General features: G+C 49.1%; 1 protein-coding gene across 7 annotated transcripts in view; it reads left to right on the top strand.

The window, feature by feature from the left end:
* MPRIP (myosin phosphatase Rho interacting protein) overlaps positions 1-24304 on the top strand; it is a 155985-nt gene that overhangs the window by 62860 nt on the left and 68821 nt on the right. For all 7 annotated transcript variants that reach the window (XM_080980897.1, XM_080980896.1, XM_080980899.1 and 4 more), the window contains exons 4-5: positions 13141-13292; positions 20094-20178. In XM_080980897.1, coding sequence (XP_080837023.1) covers positions 13141-13292; positions 20094-20178 — 237 coding nt within the window. The remainder of the gene's footprint in view (positions 1-13140; positions 13293-20093; positions 20179-24304) is intronic.

The following is a 24304-nucleotide window of genomic DNA, read 5'->3' on the forward strand; positions in this document are numbered from 1 at the left end:
TCTTTTGATGTATTTGTAACCAAGCCGCCTAACCTTTACACTGGGAGTAAAAACAATAGTTCGGAAGAAGGTTAATGTTAATAATAAGTACCACATTTCTGTTCTGATTTTTCCTTTTGAACTAGACATAAGCTGGCAGGCGAATGCGATAAAGGAGAACGAAATCACGACAAATTTTGAAAACTGAAAATCAAATGTCAATCCATAAAAACAGCACAAGTTAATAAAAAAGTGATAATTCATAATCAGATGGGACTTATGTGTAGTCTCAGAATTCCCTTCTGCATGCAAATGGAGAGGAAATAACTCTTCTTGGAACTGTGTATAAATTGTGTTGCTTCTAATAAAATTGATCTGCGGTCTTTAATCAAGACAGCAGATTTTAAATTAATCAGCTCATTAATTAATCAGTGCTTTTTAAATTAATCGAGCGATTTTAAAAAGAAAAAAATAGGGTTCAAATCTAACTTGTCCCCCCATACCAGATATTATAGAAATATAGCCTCTGAAAGGACATGTACCGTATGTTGTGTTGCTGCTGGCAACAAATTTGTGGCTGGCCGAAAAAAGCCAGCCACAACTCTTTTCGACTATTAACGTGGTGGATGCTCTAAGTAACGCAACCCTGTTTGTTTGTTTTTTTAAATTTCTTCTTTCCCACCACGATGTCTAGAACCTTAAAAATACAGTTTGAGAAGACTTTCAGGATATGAAATTCATTCTGTAGTGATCCCTCCTGGAATGTTCCTTGGTTCCCTTCTGTAGTTCATTTTTTTAAGCTCCTCTTTTTATTCCAGAATACCATTTAAATCAGGCTTCCTCAACCTCGGCCCTCCAGATGTTTTGAGACTACAATTCCCATCATCCCTGACTACTGGTCCTGCTAGCTAGGGATCATGGGAGTTGTAGGCCAAAAACATCTGGAGGGCTGAGTTTGAGGAAGCCTGGCTTAAAACGACGACAGACTTGTTCATCCAGCCTGATCCTTGTAGCTTGTTGCTACAGTCTTTGCAGCTGGTGGCTCATTCTGGAGCTCCCTTTGTCCTGAAGGACTCACACTAGAGTGTAATTACACAGGACTATGTGACTATTGGGTGTTTTGTTTTGTTTTTGTCACTCCTCCTTTCCACCCTTCCTTATTGGCATGTGATACAAAGAATAGCTTTTGGAGCCTCTTGTGAGTGTACCCAAAGCCATTCTTTGTCCGCCAGCCGGTCCTGGGGGCATTGAGCAAAACGCACAGCGACTTTAATTTTTGTTTTTTGTTTTTCTTCTTCTAATTGCCTCTGGGTTTTGGTCTTAATTCCATAAGCTGCTTGGTGAAATTAAATGCCCTTCCAGGAGAGTCTGTCTTTGCAGCTCCTGAGACTTGGCTTTTGGGGCTAATTTGACAAATTGGGACGGTTATGTAAGGCAGGGAACAAAAGCCGTACCTGATACCCTTTTGAAGTCATGGATACTTGTGTTTTTAATGTGGAATGAGAAAATTCCACAGGAATTGGATAGGAGTTCTTCACAGGGTTCTGTCTCTCTTGGCTGAGAACTAGTCATTAGGCTTCCCTATTTTTAATAGAAAACCAAACTACAAGAGGCGCATTATTAATATTTGCAGTAAAATTAGTGCACCAACAGTTCACAACTTGTAGTTGGTTAGACATTGAGGTCAAGCTCTGAGAGCCTTCTGGCGGTTCCCTCTCTGCGAGAAGTGGGGCTTCTCGGTGGTGGCGCCCGCCCTGTGGAATGCCCTCCCATCAGATGTCAAGGAGATAAACAACTATCTGACTTTTAGAAGACATCTGAAGGCAGCCCTGTTTAGGGAAGTTTTTAATGTGTGACATTTTGATGTATTTTTAATCTTTGTTGGAAGCCGCCCAGAGTGGCTGGGGAAACCCAGCTAGATGGGTGGGGTATAAATACTGTGGTACCTTGGGTTACAGACGCTTCAAGTTACAGACGCTTCAGGTTGCAGACTCCGCTAACCCAGAAATAGTACCTCGGGTTAAGAACTTTACTTCAGGATGAGAACAGAAATCGTGCGGCGGCAGCGGGAGGCCCCATTAGCTAAAGTGGTACCTCAGGTTAAGAACAGTTTCAGGTTAAGTACAGTGGTACCTCGCAAGACGAAAAACTCGCAAGACGAAAGAGTTTTTCGTTTTTTGAGTTGCTTCACAAGACGAATTTCCCTATGGGCTTGCTTCTCAAGACGAAAAACGAAAACGTCTTGCAGGTTTGTTTCCTTTTTTAAAAAACCGTTAATACCCAGGGTGCATTGCTTGAAGAGGTGCAGTTGCGACTTGACTTCGAGGAGCAACTCATAGCACGCGGTGTGGTAGCCTTTTTTGAGGTTTTTGAAGACTTTGGTGATTTGAAGACAGTGGTGCTTCGCAAGACGAAAAATTCGCAAGACGAAAAAACTTGCAGAACGAATTAATTTCGTCTTGCGAGGCACCACTGTACGGACCTCCGGAACAAATTAAATTCTTAACCCGAGGTACCACTGTTATAAATTATCATTATCATTATCACTAAGATGGAGGGTATTCTTGCCTCCAGCATTGACAAGTGGCCTTGGTGTCTAGGAGTCCCTATTTCCAGCTGTTTCTTAATCTCTGGGTCGTGGGTTCGAGCCTCACATAGGGCAAGAGGTTCTGGCATTGCAGGGGGTTGGACTAGAGAACCCCCCCCCAGGGCCCCCTTCCAGCTCTACAATTCTATCGTTCTTGGTGTGACATTTCTTAGCATTGGTGGGGATGTGAAAGATGGGATTGCACTTGTATCCTACTTTTCTTCCCCTCATTGAATCCCCACAACACCCTTTCAAGGTAGGTTGGGCCAAGAGGCAGGGACCAACATCTGAGGTCAGCCATTGAGCTTCACGGCTGGGTGGAGATTTGAACCCAGGTCTTCCATGTCCTAACTCCAAACACTCGCTGCACCACAGTGGCTCCAGGGTTCCTTTCAGAGGTTGACTGGAAGGGTATGTAATTGTGGCGTGTTCTGCGATGGGAAGAGAAGACTAAACAAGGCAACAGACCCATGCCCTCTGATGGTAAAGGTAAAGGGACCCCTGACCATTAGGTCCAGTCGCGGCTGACTCTGGGGTTGCGGCGCTCATCTCGCTTTACTGGCCGAGGGAGCCGGCGTACAGCTTCCGGGTCATGTGGCCAGCATGACTAAGCCGCTTCTGGCGAACCAGAGCAGCGCGTGGAAACGCCGTTTACCTTCCCGCCGGAGCGGTGCCTATTTATCTCCTTGCACTTTGACGTGCTTTTGAACTGCTAGGTGGGCAGGAGCAGGGACCGAAAAACGGGAGCTCACCCCGTTGCGGGGATTCGAACCGCTGACCTTCTGATCGGCAAGTCCTAGTGGTTTAACCCACAGCGCCACCCACGTCCCTCCTCTGATGATAGATGGCAGAAATAAGGCCACAGAAATTCTCGCTTCTCTCACACACTTTGGTTAGTCTTTGGTGCACGCCTGAGCCCTCGAAGGAAAACGGCAGCAACACACAGCTTGACACATGCAGATAAATATGTATATATATATATATATATATATATATATATATATATATTTTAAGAACGCCAACTTGTTTGTCTGGAAGCAGTTCTTACTTGCTCCCAGCCGAGTGTGTAATTTGCAAACCTGAAGTGCAAGTTTTGAGGGACAGGTAAGGCAGAGGAGTAGCATAGAGGCTCCCTCCAGGGTTAGAGGCAGGGGAGCCCTAATGGATGGGACAGGACTTGGGGGAGCATAAGGACTCCCCCAGGGGGAAATCCAGGGAGGGAGTAAAAATCTCAGGGCGTGGGGGACTGGCGCACTCTTGTTGCCTGATGTGACTATTATCTGACTTCTAAGCTGTAATAAAGGCTTGTCCTGCCTTAAGGAAGGGCCCATATCTCAGTCATAGAACATCTGGATAGCTCAGTTGGTTAGAGCGTAGTGATGATAACGCCAAGGTTGCAGGTTCAATACCTGCATGGGACAACTACATATTTCTGCATTGCAGGGCGTTGGAATAGATGATCGCCGGGGTCCCTTCCAACTCTACAATACTGTGATTCCCATTATCCGTCTCCCTCAATTGGCAGAAAATTCTGGATACAGTGGTGCCTCGCAAGACGAAATTAATTCGTTCCATGAGTTTTTTCGTCTTGCGATTTTTTTCGTCTTGCGAAGCACGGTGTCGGGAAAGTTTTGGAAAAGCTTCAAAAGTCTTCAAAAACCTCAAAAAAGGGGGGTGCTTGGGAGGGAGGGAGAGGCGGGCGCGGGGCGTGGGGGGAGGCAGGGCAGAGGTTGCTGCCTGAGCCCCCGGGATCAGTTCGGCTCGCCTTGCTCCGACCCTTTGCACTACAGTCGGCGCCGTCTTGCTGCTGCTGCTGCTGTCGCCGCGGTAGTCAAAACTCCTACTGGCCTAAAAGTTGTCTGGTGCAAAATCCCTTCTGCAGCAGCAGCCCGAAAGAAAGCGAGAGCGCCAGCCAGCCAGCCGCCCACCGCGGGCAGGAGGGAGGGAGGGAGCATCGGCGACGGTGGATGCCTATTGTCCCTGTTGCTGCTGCAGCCGGCCAGCCAGCCAGAAGCGCGCGAGCGGAGAGGGGTGCATCCAGCCCGTTGGAGAGGAGCGTGGGGGCGCGTCCCCGGTGGCTCCCGAGCTGACCTTGCCTGGCCCGGCGCCTTCCACGCTGCCAAAGGGCGACTCACCTGCTGCCTGCGCTGCGCCGGGACTAACTCGAGCGGGGCGAGGAGAACACACACTCGCACGCACACACACTGAGAGGCAAACTTGCCGCAGCCGTAGACGTCGCGGGGTTGGAAAGCGCCCGGGCAGGCGCTCTTGTCACCGCCAGGGCGCTGGGGGGGGGAGAAGGAAGGAGCCCCGTCCGAAGAGCCCCGGAGCCTGGCCTCCCTAACTGGGAGTTGTGGGGAGGGAAGTGTGCGCGCCTTGCTATTTTTCGCCGAAACAAAGCTCCCTCTCCCTCAGAACGTTCCCTTCACGCGTTCTTGCCCCTACGGAGACGCACACCACGTGCTTTGAGTTGCTCCTCGAAGTCAAGTCGCAACTGTATTAACGGTTTTAAAAAAAAGGAAACAAACTTGCAAGAGGTTTCCGTCTTGCGAAGCAAGCCCATAGGGAAAATCGTCTTGCGAAGCAACTCAAAAATGGAAAACCCTTTCGTCTTGCGAGTTTTCCGTCTTGCGAGGCATTCGTCTTGCGAGGCACCACTGTAGATAGAAAACGCAATAACTTTGATTCCTATGATCTCCTTTGAATACAGAAGGGCTCAGGTTCTCTCCAGGTAGAATCATAGACTTACTTGAACAATGGGAAGGGACCCCAGGGTCATCTAGTCCAACCCCCTGCAATGCAGGAATCTTTAACCCAACGTGGGGCTCAAACCCACGGCCCTGAGATGTAAGAGTCTCATGCTCTACCGACTGAGCTCTCCCGTAGGGAAGACCCCTTCCTGAAAGCCTGGACAGCTGCTGCCAGTCCGTGCAGACAGTATGGAGGCAGATGGGCCAGTAGGCAGACGAGGGTCCCTGTAAGCCAGTTGTCCTGAGTATCACATCTCTGTGCGTCGCCAGAAAGTTGGCACGTGGTGGTCAGCGCACAGGGCAGGTTGCTCTGTTTTTAGGATCAGATTTCGGACGTTCCTTTCACCGGAAGCTCTCTAGATCTCTGGTTCTTTTCCCCAGTCCTACTGCCAGGAAAACGCTTTACTGGGTGGTCTTGAAATTTGCTTGCAAAGATTTGCTGCGGCAAACGGGTGTTTCTTTCCCTTCATTGCAAAGGGATGGCTTTGATAAGAAAAGTCTGATTGTGGGCACTTTTCTGCTTTATCCAACTTTATGGATAAAATTTTATGGCTGCTTTATGCAACTGCAGCCTCTGCCTTAAGGTTGCTACAGAGAGAGGTTAAGCTCACCTCCCATCTCCCAAGGGATGGGGGAATATTTGGGAGAGGTCCCAGGATATCAGGTTCAGCTGAAAAATGCAGCGTTCTCTGTGGTGTGTAGGTAAATAGATGGATGTTACTGGGAACAGAAGGATCAGTCTTATTTCCAGTCTGCATCAGTTTTACGTGTGTTCACAAGTCTGTTATGTCCTATTTCCCATCAATCTGCAAATCTTTTTTTGAAAATCCTTGCAAACATATGCATTCAATCTCTTAATTTCTCAATATATGCATCTCTGGACACATCTGTCCCCAAATAGACAACTTTTCGCTCGTTTTGAGCAGAGAAGTGCATCGCAAAAATTCGGAGAAGTGCAAAATCCAAAGGGTGATTGCATTCTGATCCGTGTCCGTAACCCAGGAGAGGTGCAAATGGGGGCAGTTTGCTTAAAATGTTGGACTGAACAAAATTCCCCTCCTTCCCTCTCTAGTCACTCCTCTGTCGCTGCTGACGGCATTTGTCACTCTCCCTAGCAAGTGCTTAGACCTCCCTAGGAAGCCCCTCTTCTCATTCAGAGCATAAGAAGATCCATGCGGGATCAGATCAGAGTTCCACTAGATCTAGCATCCTACTTTCCACAGTGGTCAGTCATTTACTTCTGGAAAGTTTGCCAGCGGGGGCTGAAACAACCACCCGTCTTCTGCCAATATTTGCCTCTCCCCCCAGACGGCTCCTGGACGCCTCCATTTTGGAACATTTAAAACCCGGAAGTGAATGCTCCAGTTTTCAAATGTTTTTTGGAAGCTGAACAACTGACGCAGCCTCTGCTTGAGTGTAGGGAACTCCTGCAAACAGTCAGAAGCCATGTCTCAGCTGCCTAACATTTTGGAAGCTGGATGGGCTTCCGGAACGGATTACGTCTGACAGTCGAGGTTTGACTGTAATTACTATTGATAGCCTTGTCGTCTATGCATTTCCCTAATTTAGGACAACCAAGAGCAGGCCTTCACTATACATGTAAAGCACATGACCTCACAAAGAATTGGGACAGGCTGTGGTGGATTGAGCGGCCGAGAAAAATAGTGGGTCCAATGGTCAATGAGGCGGTTTCTGAGTATTCTGTAGAGAAGCGGTTCTCAACCTGTGGGTCCCCAGATGTTGTTGGACTACAGCTCCCATCATCCCTGAGCTCTGGCCTTGCTAGCTGGGGTTAAGGGAGTTGTAGTTCAACAACATCTGGGGACCCACAGGTTGAGAAAGGCTGCTGTAGAGGGAAGTAAGGGGCAGATGGGGCTCCGTCACCTGGGAAGGTAGCCCATCTAGGAGAGGAAGACCTGAACTGACACTGCCCTGTGGAATATCTCAGGGAGAAGAAAAGCTCAGGAATAAACCCTACACAAATCTGGAGTGAAGTTCCGAAGATGGTTGGATGGCACCCTGTACGCCTCCTCCTGCGGCCAAGCTGGTGCCAAACGTCTTGCTCTGCTTTCCTTTGGACCCCATCAGAGAGGCCGAGAAGGGGGTCTTGTTGTCTGGGCAGCCTAGGACCTCCAGACACACTGCCCAGGCTGGCACCCTGGGGCGGTCACTTCGGTGCTCGTAACGCAGCAAAAACAATGCAGGAAGCAGCAGTTATGAGCTACCGGTTTCTGCAGCCACAGCAGGCGCTGTGATTCTTCAGTGGTTTGACGACTTCACCCCTGGAGGAGCACTCCATTGTCTCTCAAGGCAGACAGATGCCAGCAATTGTAGTTTCTGGAATTAAAGTTGCTGGAAGTGGTGTTGCTCTATGAACGGGGGAAACTGCCGTCCTCCAGGATTCTTTGGGGGAAGCCATGTGCTTGAAATGTGTGTTGTCCATGCTTTAAATGCAGCGTGCAGATCTGCCCGGATCCGTGAAACTGCTTCCATCTTCCTTTGTGTTGATGATTTCCCCGAGGTTAATTATTTGTTAACCTTCTGGTAGCTGGACTTGTTTTTGTGTGTTGCAGCTGTATCTGGAAAGGAGTGGAGCAGGCCTGTGGCAGAGGTTTGCTGGGGGTGAATCGCGGCTGCGAAGCACGATTACAGCTGCATGCGAGAATTCCCCATATAAGGTCAAAACAGCCTCGGAAAAATAAAAGCTTGTTTGATTCCATCAGCCCAGGGGAAAGAGAGGGGCGGGGGCTGCTTCACACATGGCTCTTTTCTCCCTCACATTATTATCCTTCTGGCTGATTTCCCCACAGCCGAGAAGACAGAAGCCACCTGGAATAAAAGAGACCTGCCCCATCTCCCGGCTCCCCATATTTAAACTTACAAGCCTCCCCCCACACCCATTTGCAGTGTGGCTGTATGCAAATACTGCAAGCAGGAGTTTTAGGGGTTTTTTGTGGGGCAGGGGTGTTTTAAATATGGAGGATGACCAGACCCTTTATCCTAGGTGGCATCCATCTTTGGGGGCCAGAATGCCAATTCCCTGGTTTATTTATTTTGGGGGGCATTTTGCACCTGGCTATTGGCCACTTATGACCAAGTGAAGATGCCAGGGTGCCTTCTGACATCTGCACCATCTGGAGGTGAGTGCCTGGGGAACCTTGGATCTGGACCGTTTTCACACATTAGCAGCACATCCTGTAGAATTCCATCCCTTATATTTTATCTGTGCAATCAGAACGAATTTCAGGAACCCAAAATATGACTTTTGAGCCATCTGGCGCCAAAACGGCGACTAAACATTCCGTTTTGGCGACTGCAACCCCGGTTTAAGGAGCCATTTGGCACCTAGCTTATATATGTGAGTTTCCATCAGCGGCTGCAAGTAGTTAATGAAGTCAGAGCTTCTGGAAGCACCTGTGAAAGAGGTTCCCTGCTGCACCCCTGTGAGTCTGTGGCCTTTGTGATCGGATTGCTCAGTTATCCTGACTTTGTATTACCCTCACCTTGTGAGACGACTGCCCTGGTTGGCCAATGCTTGCACACTTCCTGGGGATGCGAGGTATCTGTTTCTGGTATGGAAAACCTCAGCTCAGAATGAGCTTGGAGATGCTCCTTTATTTAATTCTTAGTTGTAGCCACAGGGTGGCTGTGAGCATAAATGGGCAACTATGCAAACCCACCCCACACATTTAAAGCACCATTATACCCTTCAAACAGCGACAGCCTCCCGCAAAGGGTCTTGGGGACGCAGGTGGTGCTGTGGTCTAAACCACAGAGCCTAGGGCTTGCCGATCAGAAGGTCAGCGGTTTGAATCCCCATGATGAGGTGAGCTCCCGTTGCTTGGTCCCTGCTCCTGCCAACCTAGCAGTTCGAAAGCACAAAGTGCAAGTAGATAAATAGGTACCGCTCCGGCGGGAAGGTAAATGGCATTTCCATGCGCTGCTCTGGTTCGCCAGAAGCTGCTTAGTCTTGCTGGCCCCATGACCCGGAAGCTGTACGCTAGTTCCCTCAGCCAGTAAAGCAAGATGAGCGCAGCAACCCCAGAGTCGGCCATGACTGGACCTAATGGTCAGGGGTCCCTTTACCTTTACCTTTATTCCCTTCACAGAATGGTTTAACAATCGTTTCTTCTTCCCAGCGAACTCTGGGAACTGTAGCACTGTGAGGAGACACTTCTCTGCACCCTTAACAGACTGCAGTTCCCAGGATGCTTAGATGGGTGGAACCCACAAGTATTAAAAGTGGTTTGAGAGTGCTTTATATGGTGTAGATGTGGTGTAAACTGCCTCAAACTCTTCTGAGGGCAGGGTGAAAATATAAGGATGCTGAGCAAGTTTGGGCATCTGACAGGGTTAAGTCCTCCTGGCTCTCTTTAAGCTTGAGATCCGCCTGCTACTCAGTCTACCTCTTTGCTCCCGGCTGGTCCGATTGGCTGTTTAGACTTGCTGTCTGCCTTGAGTAAACTTTACGCCTCTTTAAAAAAATGTCCCCTGGCTGAACTTGCCATCCCTGTCCATGAAATGCTGGGAAGACAGACTCTCTCTCCCTCCCTGGCCAAAAAACCCTCCCCAGATTCTGCTGCTACTTCAGTTTCCACCCTGTTTCATGGCTGTGTGTTCAGGTGGTTGTTCCACTTTGCAAGGAGTTGTCTATTCCGTAGCTCCTGGGGAGACTGGTGTAATGGTCAGAGTGTTGGGCTAGGACTCGGGAGCGCAGGGTTCGAATCCTGCCACTCGGCTCACTGGGTGACCTGGGAAGCCAATTCTATATATCTCAGTATTGGACTGCATGCAATAATCCTATAAGGGAGACCATTATTGATCAGGGTTGGGAAAACTAGTTTATTCCTAGCTTACCATTTTCAAATGCATCCACCTTGAAGTTAGACCCATCCTGTTTCTGCATAGATTTGTGATTTTTCAGAAAAATCTGCATCCAAATGCTCATTCTAAGCCTATTTTGATATATTATTTGGTCTGTGAACTGTGTTCAGGCACCCCAGAAGCATGGGGAAAAGGTGGATAGCTTAAATTTCACTCTGCATGTTGATCTAGGAGGGTGAGGTTCAGGCGAGCTCATCCTCTTAATTTCCAAAGATCAAATTCCTCCGACATCACTGATACCATTATCCCCAAAATTCAGAAAGTTTGCCCTTGTAGATTTAGATGGTGGCATGTACCAGGGAACCTCTGCGTAGGTTTGCGGCCAAGGCAAAGTTTGAATTATCCCAGCTCACTTGGTAGAGCATGAGATTCTTAATCTCAGGGTCGTGGGTTCGAGTCTCGCTTTGGGCAAAAGATTCCCGCACTGCAAGGGGGTTGGACTAGATGACCCTCGGGTCCCTTCCAACTCTACAGTTCTAAGAATTAGCTGTCGCACACCATAGACCTTGAAGCAGCCCAGCTAGCTCGTGTTTAAAAAGCATAGCAAGCTCTCTGCAATTTTGGTTGCTCCAGGCGTGCCTTCTGCAGTGGTACCTGTCAAGAAACCATTAACCTCTTGCACCAGCAAGCGCCTGGCTGTGGGAGGCCCAGCTGTGTGGGGCGAGAGCAGCGTCGCTGCCACCATTTCCTCTCCTCCTCCTCCTTCACTTTCCTTCCTTAGCATCCTTTCCAAAGTCTTCTGAGAAGCTTACTGATGATTTATACTGGTAGAAAACGCTTGTATGTGCCTGCCTGGCTTGTCTGCCACGCTGCTTACCGAGGTTTTTCAACTTGGCAAGACAAGGCGGGCCGTTGGGGGCCGTTCTTTGCACATCTAAACACAAGTTGGCCATGTCCCAGGGTGGGGGCGGGGAATTCTGATGCAGGCTCCGTCTCCCTCCCACGATACTTCGCCAGTGCGCCTGTGCGGTTTCCTCCCGTGGTGCCTTTGCTGGCATGTTGTAAATCAGGGGTCCCCAAACTAAGGCCCACGGGCCGAATAAGGCCCAAGGGACTCGTTTATCCGGCCTGCGGCGATTCCCACTGCCACCGTCCGCGCTTACCAGCGCTGCGCTGCGCGGCTGTCCACTTCTGGGTCAGAGGAGCACCAGAAATTGCTTGTGCGCATGCGCAAGCGTTATTTCCAGTGCACATCCGGGTCGGAGGAGGCCCGTGCACATGCGCACAAGCTATTTCCGGTGCTCCTCTGACCCAGAAGTGCGCTGGAAATAGTGTGCGCGCACGCGGATGGGCACACGGTATCCGGCCTGCCATGTGATCGGTGCTGGAGACACCAGCCCGAGGCATGATAAGTTTGCTGACCCCTGTTGTAAATGAAGCAGGGCAGCCAGCAATTTATGACGGCCGTTCAAACTCTCCCTCTGTCTTTGAGATGAAGATTTTTTTGTTTATTTCCCCCCCCCCACCCCCGGGAGTCTTAAACAGATCTCCGTCCATCCTTTATCCTTACAATGACCTTTTGGGGTAGTGCGGGCTCAAAGACGCTGACTTGCCCAAGGCCCCCCGTCCTTCATGTAGCTTTAGGGCTGAGGAGGGATTTGAACCCGGGTCTCCCATGTCCCACTCCTGTGTTTCATTGCCAGCCTTGAGATGAGATTCTGCTGCCGGTCCCGTCTTGCGTGGGTGGCGGATGCAGAATCTTGTCCTTCGCCTCAGGCAGCAAAATACCTTGAGCCGCCCCTGAGATTGGCCTTTGGTTTAAAACATGGTGATTTCGGGTAGGGTGAGGGGGCGGCATTGGGAAGGAGCCAAGATCAACAGCGAGTGTGTTTTGGAAAGAAAAGGCAACCCAGAATAATTTGTTTGGCAGGTGTATATAGCAATGCACTGAGATGACTATGTTGGCTAATAATAAGCTATCGTGGTGACTATTATGTCCTAGGATAGCTCAGTTGGTAGAGCTAAAAAAAGAGAGAAAAAGACTTCTGATTCTTTGTCTGTCAGCTTCCTAGTCTTGGGCAAAATCCTTGCTCCCAAGTAGTATCCAGCTCTTCTACTTTCCACAGACTAACCTTTTTTTCAGACTTCAAACCCAGATATTTTCCTTTTTGCACAAAAAGTCCATAAGGGGTTTCCCGTTATTAATAAAGGGCAATGATGATTTTTCTGTAACATAAACACGCCAACTTCGCCATCTCAGCCAAATCCATTAATTTCAGTCACCATTCTTCTGTAGTAGTTAATGGCAAACCCTTCCATCTTTGTGCATTTAACAATCTTGCCGCTGTGATAATAAACAGTGGTACCTTGGTTTACGAACTTAATCCGTTCCGGAAGTCCATTCTTAAACCAAGGCGTCCTTTCCCATAGCAGCGGGGGACTGAATTTACAAATGGAACACACTCAACAGTAAGCGAAACATGTTCTGCTTCGAAGGCAAAGTTCACAAACCAAAACACCTACTTCCGGGTTTGTAGCGTTCTTAATCCAAGTTGTTCATAAACTAAGCTGCTCTTAAACCAAGGTACTGCTGTATTTCAATATACGATCCCAGGAACTGTGTAGTTCTTTAAGGGTGCTGGGGGGTTGTTCGGAGACACCTATTCAAATGCCCTTTTAAAATATGTTGGGGGGATTAATGGGTTGTTTCGGGGTTTTTTCTATTATGTATTTTAAGTTTATATATTGTGATTTTATCTTGGCAACTGCCCTGAGATCTGCGTTCCAAATTTAATATATATAAAAAAAGAGAAAACAGAAAATAAACTACAGCTCCCATCAGCTCCAACGGGCAGTGTTACACTGATGGCAGTTGTAGTCCAAAATGTCCAGGAGGACACCTGGGTGGCAAAGACTGCTGTACAGGAAAACACTGAACAATTTGAAACATGCTCTCGTCCTTCCTCCTTATAACTTCCCCACTTCCATTCTCCTTTCTAGCCAACCACCCTGCCCCAGGGCACCATCAACATGAACCAGTGTACGGATGTCGTGGACGGGGAAAGCCGGACCGGGCAGAAGTTCTCCCTCTGCATATTGACGCCTGAGAAGGAACACTTCATCCGGGCGGAGAACAAGGAGATCATCAGCGGGTGAGTTGGCAGCAGTGTGTTCTCGGAAGAGGGGCAGTGGCAGAGAAGGCAGGAATCGAGAGAGGCCACGGCACGCAGCAAAATTCTCATTTCACTGCTGGAGCAAGAGGGTCAGGAGGGGCCGTTTCTGCATCTCGTGATGCTAAGCGCCCTTTGTGGTGTGCTGGGGACCCCCACATTTTGACTTTCGCATCCTTGGTTTGTTCCAGGTGCCTTGTGGAATGTTTGGGCGATGTCGCCCTCTTCAGGCAAAGGAGGGGATAAGAATGTGCAACGCTGGCCTCTGCGATTGGCTGTCAGTCTGAAGCCTGTGGATTGGCTGGGCCTTGCGCAAATATTGGGAGCTTGGCCTCCTGCCCTTGCCTAGTCAACAGCTAACGCCCTAGTCACCCCTCCACCCCAAGTCTTTCCAAATGTCGTTGAACCCAGAAAATTATATATTTGTATCAGGGGATGGAATTGCACGCCAATTCCATACCGATATGGAACATTGTATGAACATATATTTTAAAGAATCATTGTTCCTATTGCAGCTCCAGCAGTTGGGTAGCCTTTTCCTGAACAAACATAGACGATTCCAGTAAATTATATGAGTTTTTGTTGTATGGGTCTTAGTCTAAGGTCCAGAGACACACTGGTTATAGAACTTAGCACAGTTTCCCATTTCTTGGTCAATATTGACTTAGGGTTGCCAAAGTCTGGGTGCTAACACTTGGAAGGCCCTGTTCCACACACACACACACTGGCTTGACCATGGCCTCCACCTGCTCTCAAAAGTCCCAGCAGTTCTGCAGGGAGTTGTTTGCTTCTGGGAATGTCACACACAAGCCGATCTTATTGCAGTTTCGGCACCCTCTCTCCTCGGCCTTTTCTGGTCTCTGTTCCCCTGCTGTCCCCTCTCCCTGTGTACACAGCTGCTCTTCCTCTCTTTCCCAAGGAGGACTGACCTTTGGAAGGAAATTAAAATGAAATATTCCTCCTCCTCCTCCGTTCCCTGCAGCCTACATCCCGGGGCCTCGCAATTTGGCAAACGCTGAATGGTTAGGCGTCTGAATAGGGAGATTGCCCTTCAAGGCGCAAAATCCACCCGTCTGCCTAGGCCAGACATAGGCAAACTCGGCCCTCCAGATGTTTTGAGACTACAGTTCCCATCATCCCTGACCACTGGTCCTGTTAGCTAGGGATGATGGGAGTTGTAGTCCCAAAACATCTAGAAGGCCGAGTTTGCCTGTGCCTGGCCTAGGCCTAAAATCTCAGCCTGTCTCCCTTCAGAGAGCCAGTGTGGTGTAGTGGTTAAGAGCGGTAGTCTTGTAATCTGGGGAACCGGGTTCGAGTCTCCGCTCCTCCACATGCAGCTGCTGGGTGACCTTGGGCCAGTCACACTTCTTTGAAGTCTCTCAGCCCCACTCACCTCACAGAGTGTTTGTTGTGGAGGAGGAAGGGAAAGGAGAATGTTAGCCGCTTTGAGACTCCTGAAAGGGAGTGAAAGGCGGGATATCAAATCCAAACTCCTCTTCTTCTTCAGAGCAGTTTCTTCACCCAAATTCTGAGCAGTGAAGCACACTTGCTTTTTCTGAGTTGGTAATGTGCTCCTGAAAGGATCTACTTTCAGAGGCAGTTAAATGTACGTTCCTTTGCAGATGTTCCCCACCCTAAAGGTTACGTTCTTACGAAGGCCCTGGGTTAGGCTGCTTTTAAAATCAAGGTGGGCGTGGATCACTGAGGACTAGGATCATTCTCAGTCCCAAGCCCACGGCAGGCTAGAATCCTTACGCAAAGACGTCTTGAGCTCAGCAGGTCTGCATGGAGCGGAAGTGGCAAACCTGAATTGCCCTGAGCTGCAGCCGGCTAGCCTCTTTCATTCTATTTTTTTGCCTCTTAAACCTGCAAATCCTGAAATAGGCATTAAAACAAAGGGGGGAGGAAGATTGCAATGAGCACAACAGACAGGGAGAGGCAGAATCCAGGCTGTGGAATTGGACCTGACCTGTTGAGCAGGATTTGCTTGTTTCCTCCGTCTCCCTGTCACAGCTGTCCTGCCCAAGTCGGGCTTGATCTGCGGGAATTAATTGTTCCCTGAATTTCTTGCCTGTCTCTGTTGCTGGGGCCAGAGTGCTCCAGCCGCCTGCAACCCCTTTGTTGGAGAAATGCTTCACGCCTAAAGAAATGTTCGGACTATGTACAACCAGTTGGGCTGGATGAATCCCAAGCCGGAATTAAGATCGCCGGAAGAAAAATCAACAACCTCAGATATGCAGATGACACAACCTTGATGGCAGAAAGTGAGGAGGAATTAAAGAACCTTTTAATGAGGGTGAAAGAGGAGAGCGCAAAATATGGTCTGAAGCTCAACATCAAAAAAACGAAGATCATGGCCACTGGTCCCATCACTTCCTGGCAAATAGAAGGGGAAGAAATGGAGGCAGTGAGAGATTTTACTTTCTTGGGCTCCATGATCACTGCAGATGGTGACAGCAGTCACAAAATTAAAAGACGCCTGCTCCTTGGGAGAAAGGCGATGGCAAACCTTGACAGCATCTTAAAAAGCAGAGACATCACTTTGCCAACAAAGGTCCGTATAGTTAAAGCCATGCTTTTCCCAGTAGTGATGTATGGAAGTGAGAGCTGGATCATAAAGAAGGCTGATCACAGAAGAATTGATGCTTTTGAATTCTGGTGCTGGAGGAGACTCTTGAGAGTCCCATGGACTGCAAGAAGATCAAATGCATCCATTCTTAAGGAAATTAGCCCTGAGTGCTCACTGGAAGGACAGATCCTGAAGCTGAGGCTCCAATACTTTGGCCACCTCATGAGAAGAGAAGACTCCCTGGAAAAGACCCTGATGTTGGGAAAGATGGAGGGCACAAGGAGAAGGGGACGACAGAGGACGAGATGGTTGGATAGTGTTCTCGAAGCTACAAACATGAGTCTGACCAAACTGCGGGAGGCAGTGGAAGACAGAAGTGCCTGGCGTGCTCTGGTCCATGGGGTCACGAAGAGTCGGACACAACTAAACGACTAAACAACAACAACAAATGTACAACGCACGGTGGGACGAACCTGTACGGTTTGGGGAGATCTGGTTCTGTCAAAACTGGGGTTAACAGGGGCAAATTGGCCGGCCACTTGACCTTAGAAACCGAATTGGCATCAGTTTTGTTCCTTTGAGGAGTTATCCGTCACAGAGCTCCCCGCACTGAGTCACGGCGAGATTTTTATGTGCTTTATGGTCTGCTTTTAAGCTATTTAAAGCTTGCTGGAATGCTGACAGAGCAGAGGGCAAATTGGCCACATCCACACAACACATTTAAAGCACTATATACCACTTTCGGCAGAATTCTGGGAGCTTCAGCCTGTTAAGGTGCTGAGAGTTCTTAAGAGGTTCCCTGCACAGAACTACAACTCCCAGCATTCCCTGGGAAGAAGGATTGATGATTAACACAGTCTGAAGCTCTGTGAGGGGAACAGGGGCCTCACAGCAGCCTCTCTGCATCTTTAACAAACTACAGTTCCCAGGATTCTTTGGGGGAAGCCAGGACTTGAATGCTTTGCATCTGGCCTCGCCGATTCTTGGAATTCTGCTGTTAAGAGAATGAGCCCAGAGCAAAGTCTGTGGTCCTAAACAGTGTTAGAAACTCAGATATATAAGCTCATCGTCAAAGGGCAGCTTAAGTCTGGGATATGTTTGCTACAATGGTACCTCTAGGCATGGATTGCCAGCTCAAATTGTCTGAAACTCAAATTGGTATCGCGATTTGAGCGCCGTGCTGGTTTCAGGCAATTTATCAATACAGTGGTGCCTCGCAAGACGAAAAGAATCCGTTCCGCGAGTCTCTTCGTCTTGCGGTTTTTTCGTCTTGCGAAGCAAGCCCATTAGCGGTTTAGCGGATTAGCGCTATTAGCGGCTTAGCGGGCTTAGCGGATCAGCTGATAAGCAGTTTAGCGGCTTAGCAGATCAGCTGATAAGCGGCTTAGTGGCTTAACGGATCAGCTGTTAAGCGGCTTAGCGATCAGCTGTTTAGCGGCTTAGCGGATCAGCTGATAAGCGGCTTAGCGGCTTGGGAAAAAGGGGTGGGGAAAGGAAAAAAACCCCGCAGGAACTCGCAAGACATTTTCGTCTTGCGAAGCAAGCCCATAGGAAATTCGTTTTGCGAAGCACCTCCGAAACGGAAAACCCTTTCGTCTAGCGGGTTTTCCGTCTTGCGAGGCATTCGTCTTGCGGGGCACCACTGTATATCGCCCATCTCTAGTGTCAGGATCAGACTCTGGCACCTCCATAAACCCTGGGGTCAGTGTTGACAAGACTGAGTTAGATGGACCCAGTGGTTTCACTCTGTCCAAGTCGACTTTTTGTTCACCCTGGGAAGGGAGGCAGAGAGCAGTTGCTCCCTCCTAAGTGAGCCATCTCAGGGGCTGTTGGCACCATTCAAAGTATCAGTGCTGACCATTAAAGCCCTAAATGGCTTCGGTCCACTATACCTGAAGGAGCGTCTCCACCCCCATCGTTCAGCCTGGACTCTGAGGTCCAGCTCCGAGGACCTTCTGGCAGTTCCCTCACTGCGAGAAGTGGTTACAGGGAACCAAGCAGAGGGCCTTCTCGGTAGTGGGGCCCGCCTAATGGAACGCCCTCCTATCAGATGTCAAGGAAATAAACAACTACCTGACTTTTACAAGACATCTGAAGGCAGCCCTGTTGAGGGAAGTTTTTAATGTTTAATGTTTTATCGTGGGAGCCACCTAGAGTGGCTGGAGAAACCCAGCTGGATGGGTGGCGAATTAATAATAATAATAATAATAATAATAATAAAAGGTAAAGGGGCCGACTCTGGGGTTGCGGCACTCATCTCGCTTTATTGGCCGAGGGAGCCGGCATACAGCTTCCGGGTCATGTGGCCAGCATGACTAAGCCGCTTCTGGCAAACCAGAGCAGCGCACGAAAACGCCATTTACCTTCCCGCCGGAGCGGTCCCTCTTTATCTACTTGCACTTTGATGTGCTTTCAAACTGCTAGGTTGTCAGGAGCTGGGACTGGGCAACGGGAGCTCACCCCGTTGCGGGGATTCGAACGCCGACATTCTGATCGGCAAGTCCTAGGCTCTGTGGTTTAACCCACAACGCCACCCGTGCCCCAATAATAATAATAATAATACGTTGTTGTAAAACCACTGGATTTCCAGCAGCTTGATTTCTGAGAGCAGGCTGATTCTGTCATGCTGCTCACGTGAAATCCCCCCCCCCCGCCCTCCATTGAGGTTGGGGTGGGTTCCTCTTTGGCAACACGACGTCCATCTGTCTTAGGTTTGCGGCTGCTGGCTTGGGGGTGGGGGTGGTGTGGGAATTCGGGGTGGTTATTACGATTATACGCTGTCTTCTGTGCCCTTGCTGCCTCTTGAGAAGCTTGTGCCTGGGAGCTTGTACAGTTCAGAGTCACTAGAGAGAGAGAGGCAGGCTTTTATTTTCACGGTGGCGTTGAAAAAACTCCTGAAAAGTAGAAGCTTAGCCCTGGAATACACGGACGCCACCCCAAGCACAAACAGTGCATCTTTGCTTGTGTGTGTGTGTTGGAACGGAGATTAGAAACCACCCCACCGTTTGGGAGGGGAAGAGAAGGCATTCGCACTGAGCAGGGGTTTGGGGTGGGGAAGGGGGCACAGTTACTGCTCTGCTTGCACCAGTGCCCACGTTGTTGCTGTTTGCACAGAGAAGATTTGAGGAGTAATGGGAAAAGTTGTAGCTCAGAGGTAGAGCATCCATTTAGCATGCAGAAGGTCGCAGGTTCAATCCCCAGTGTGGTGGTGGTGGTGGTGGTGTTATTAATATTATTATTATTAGGGTTTGCAATCGTAGAAGAGTTGGGAGGGACCATGAGAGTCATCTGTTCCAACTCTGTGCAATGCAGGAATCTTTTGCCCAACATGGAGCTTGAACCCCTGACCCTGAGATTAAGAGCCTCATTCTCTATTGTCTGAGCTATTGCTCTGCTGGAAAATGGTACCTGATTCATAGAGGGCAGTGGAACATATACAACCATCCTTTTCATAACCCACAAGCCCTCATAGTCTATTCAGATGAGCCATACCTTTCCAACGCCTCCCTTATTTTGAACTGCAGATGTTTGGAAATGGACTTGGGACAATTTGCATGCAAGTTGTGTACTCTGCCACCGCATTATATCCTGTCTACCAGAGCAATAGCTGCCTGGAAGTCTCCAACGTAAGGGGGACTGTGTGTGTGTGTGTGTGTGCGTGCGATTTGAACACAGAGCCATGGCAAGACTCTTATGTTGTTTTCCCTCAAGTCAGAATTCTTGGTGAGTCAATTGACTTAAAATTGCAAATGTTAAAAGCATTGGGAATACCGCTTCCACCCCTCCAAACCACCGTGCTGTTGCACTAGCCCAATACAGTGGTACCTTGGTTTACGAACTTAATCCGTTCCGAAAGTCCGTTCTTAAACCAAAACCGTTCTTAAACCGAGGCACGCTTTCCCTAATGAGGCCTCCCACTGCCGGTGCCCTTCCACCGTTCGGATTCCGTTCTTAGACCGAGATAAAGTTCTCAAACCAAGACACTATTCCCGGTTTTGCGGAGTTTGTAAACCAAATCATTCTCAAACCGGACTGTTCTTAAACCGAGGCACCACTGTAATCTACCTCTTTCTTTAATAGATGCTTGTAGCCAACCAGCCAACCTGCTCCATGAAAGGGGGAACCACTGCCAGTCTCACCTGGCTCTCGGAGCCTTTTCCGGATGCTTCCCGTGACACGATTCCTAACTCTCCTCTCTTTTCTCTTTCCTCCAGGTGGCTGGAGATGCTGGTTGTCTACCCAAGGACGAACAAGCAGAACCAGAAAAAGAAGAGGAAAGTGGAGCCCCCGACTCCGCAGGTAAATCGGTAGGAAGGGGGAAGTGATCCCCACCTGTTACGGTTAGCAAGATATGGGACTTCCTTTGAAAAACACGCCTCTGAAACGAAAGCAGCTTTTCACAGCTTGCTCATGGCTTTGCAGCACTCATCATTTCTTTTCTTTTTCTTTTACCAAATTATTTTTATTGATTTCCCAAATCTTATCAAATCAGCCACAAATTAAGACAGATTTAATACCGTTTTCCCCCAAAAAATGGGTTTCCCGCACTCCGTTCTTGATGCGTCTAAGATTTCCTCTTGTCGCTGCTTTATTTTCCCAGTTGCTTCTAGTTCACATTACGTTCCTTACAATTCACCTTATATCGTATTGGCCCAAATATAAGCCGTACCCGCAAATAAGCCTCACCTTTAAAATTGGGGGGGGGGGGAGAGAGAATACCTGAATATAAGCCGCTCCCTTAAAATTCTGCAGACACTCACACCCATAAATGGCAAATGTAGAAGAAAATCCTACAGTGATATCATAAAAGCCCATTTTTGTAAGGTCGCAAATTTAAGCTGCACTTTCTTTTCACCGTCAGAATTTGGGGGAGGGGAGTGTGACTTATATTCAGGCCTATACGTTATTGCAGTAGTTTTTTTGTTTGTTTGTTTTGTTATTTTAAATCTTATTTATCCTTATCCGTCAGCTATCCACTTGCCAATTCCTGCACGTATAATCTTTTAACATTTGCAATACCATCTTGCGCTCGTCTTTTCAAGCGAGAAAGAAAGTGGGGTCAGGAGGGAGCACCCAGAACCACATTCTGCGCTTTCTCTGTGGAAGTGTAGGACTTTGCCTTAGCCTGAGTCCTGCCTCTCGCTTGAGGAAGAAGTAGTGTTTTACTGCCAAGATCTTTGGAATTCAGAGCCATGCAAAACAGCGTTCAAAGGCTCAGCAGGAGCTGTGCATGGCTGAGCAAGCTAAGACATTGGTCCGGCAAGCAACACGCCCTCTCAAGTCCCGTTATGTGGGAATGGAAGCATGGAAAGTGAGGCTGTTCTTTGGACTGGGCAAGCAAACGGGAACTCCTCCTGCGAGGGGTGGACCTGGGCCATCTGCTCACAACCTGCGCTGGCATCCCTGTGACCCAGAAGATGGAGGACATGACAGCAGCATCTCCAAACCAAACCAAGCAGAACTTTCCTCCTGGGAGGCTGGGCTAGCGGTGGGTCCTGGAGATGGTGCCAGAATGAGAGGCAAGGCCAGCGCAGAAGCCGGGAAGATACAAGGAGCTTTAGTGATCATAGGATCATAGTAGAGTGCGAAGTCCAACCCTCTGGAATGCAGGAATCTCAGAAAGTTCTTGCTGATGTTGAGTTGGAATCTCATTCTGGTAACCAGAATCCATTGGTTCGGGTCCTAGCCTCCAGAGCAGGAAAACACAAGCTCGCTCCATCTTCCATGTGACAGCCCTTGAGATATTTAAAGATGGCAATAATAATAATAATAATAATAATAATTTATATCCCGCCCTCCCCAGCCGAAGCCGGGCTCAGAGCGGCTAACAACAGTAAAAATAACACAGTTTACATGAAATCATAATCATTTAATTGAAATACATTCTAAAATCAATAATTCTAAAATCAATTCAGAGTCAAATTAATGGTAACCATTAGGCTAGAGTTCTATCAGGATTACAGAAGGAGAGAGGGGGTCAGACTGTGCCTTGGCCAAAGGCCTGGTGGAACAGCTCCGTCTTGCAGGCCCTGCGGAAAGATATCAAGTCCCGCAGGGCCCTAGTCTCTTGTGACAGGTCGTTCCGCCAGATCGGGGCCGCGGCCGAAAAGGCCCTGGCTCTGGTTGAGACCAACCTAACCTCCCTGTGGCCTGGGACCTCCAAGATGTTTTTATTTGAAGACCGTAAGGTCCTCCGCGGGACATACCAGGAGAGGCGGTCCCGTAGGTACAAGGGTCCTAGGCTGTATATCTCCTCTCAGTCTCCTCTTTAACATACCCAGCCTTTTCAACCTTTCCTCATAAGGCTTAATTTCCAGACCTTTGATTATCTTGGTTGCCCTCCTCTGCACACGTTCCGACCTGACAGCATCCTTATTAAGTTGTGGTGCCAAGAATTGGACTATGGTATTCCAGGTGTGGTCTGACCAAGGCAGAATAATACTATGACTTCCCTTGATCTGGACACTGGACGTGTATTGATGCAGCCTAGAATAGCATTAGCTATTTTTGCTGCTGCATCACATTGTTGGCTCATGTTAAGTTTGTGACAAGGGGTGGAGTGGGGCACCAGAAGGGGAGCTCTCCTCTGGATCTGATTCCCCATCTGTGGCTCCCCACTACCCCACCCTGAGGTGGTTCACCCATCTCCTGACTCCCTGGCACAGCTCGTTCCAACCTGATGGGCGTGAAGAGAAGCCAACTTCCCATAACCCTCACCTTGGTCTGACCAGACCCTCCACGATGTGTCCTCAGGACACATGGCAGACTGCACTGGTCCCGTTAGCTCAGCGAGAGCCAGTGTGGTGTAGTGGTTAAGTGGTTAATCTGGTGAACCGGGTTCGCTTCCCCGCTCCTCCACATGGAGCTGCTGGGTGACCTTGGGCCAGTCACACTTCTCTGAAGTCCCTCAGCCTCACCTCACTCACAGAGTGTTTGTTGTGGGGAAGAAGGGAAAGGAGAATGTTAGCCACTTTGAGACTCCTTCGGGAAACCTTACAGTGTGGTGTGGTGATTAAGAGCAGTGGACTCGTAATCTGGTGAACCGGGTTCGCTTCCCCGCTCCTCCACATGCAGCTGCTGGGTGACCTTGGGCCAGTCACACTTCTCTGAAGTCTCTCAGCCCCACTCACCTCACAGAGTGTTTGTTGTGGGGGAGGAAGGGAAAGGAGATGGTTAGCCGCTTTGAGACTCCTTCGGGTAGTGATAAAGCAGGATATCAAATCCAAACCCTTCTCTTCTTCTTCTCTCTCCCTGGTTTATGTGGGAGCAGCACAGATTGAACGTGGGATATTTTTTTTCATATTTTTTTCATTCCAAGCAGGCGCACTGACCTTGAGGCACAGTCCTCTCCCTGCACAGAAACTTGTATACAAGGGACTTGCTGTATCTAGGTCCACATGGTGTATTGGGATATGTGTGGCGCTGTGGTCTACACCACTGAGCCTCTTGGGCTTGCCGATTGGAGGTTCGGCGGCCCGAATCTCCGCGACGGGGTGAGCTCCCGTTGCTCTGTCCCAGCTCCTGCCAACCTAGCAGTTCAAAAGCACGCCAGTGCAAGTAGATAAATAGGTACCGCTCCAGAGGGAAGGTCAACGGCGTTTCCGTGCACTCTGGTTTCCATCACGGTGTCCCTTTACACCAGAAGTGTTTTAGTCCTGCTGGCCACATGACCCAGAAGGCTGTCTGTGGACAAACGCCAGCTCCCTTGGCCGAAAGCGAGACGAGCGTCGCAACCCCATAGTTGCCTTTGACTGGACTTAGCCATCCAGAGGTCCTTTACCTTTTTTACCACATGGTGTTCATGTGCATACACAGAGTGACACCCTCCTGCAGCAAGGCAGACAAAGGCTACTTCCTGCTTGCTGCCTACAGGCTTTCGGCCCCCTTTTCACAGCTGGAAACGGGGAATATATTGTTGACTGTCCACAGGCCTCTCCAGTTGAATTGGATTACCCAGAGCTCTGGTTTCCCTACAGGGGAGAGGTTCCCTGGAGGTGACTCGGAGAGTAAGAGGCCACAGCTGAGGTTGAGGCCATTCCTAGATCTTTTGGGGGCTGGGACTGCGTTCTCTGGGGATCCAGTGACAGCATTGATCTCTTTTTTGACTATAAATGGTAAAAGAGAGAGAGAGACCCAAAACCCTGGTGTAGGACAATGACTCATTCTTTCCTGCCGGAGTCTGTGGGGGCTGAGAATTCAGCCCCTGATCCTGTCCGAATAGCCGCCTCCTCTTCTCTGGGACTAAGGCTGTGTTTAAGGCACACAGCTCCCCACAAAGACTGCTCAGGACTGTGGTTTATCCCTTTGAGAGCCTGAAGTTCCCAGCACCCTTAACAAACGCCAGCTACCAGGATTGGGGGGGGGGGGGAGTTGTGTACTGTGAAAGTACAGTTGTGTACACAGACTAAGGCTGAGATTTTGTTGC

Source organism: Podarcis pityusensis (genome assembly GCF_964106645.2).
Source record: "Podarcis pityusensis genome assembly, chromosome: 14".
Classification (NCBI taxonomy): domain Eukaryota; kingdom Metazoa; phylum Chordata; class Lepidosauria; order Squamata; family Lacertidae; genus Podarcis; species Podarcis pityusensis.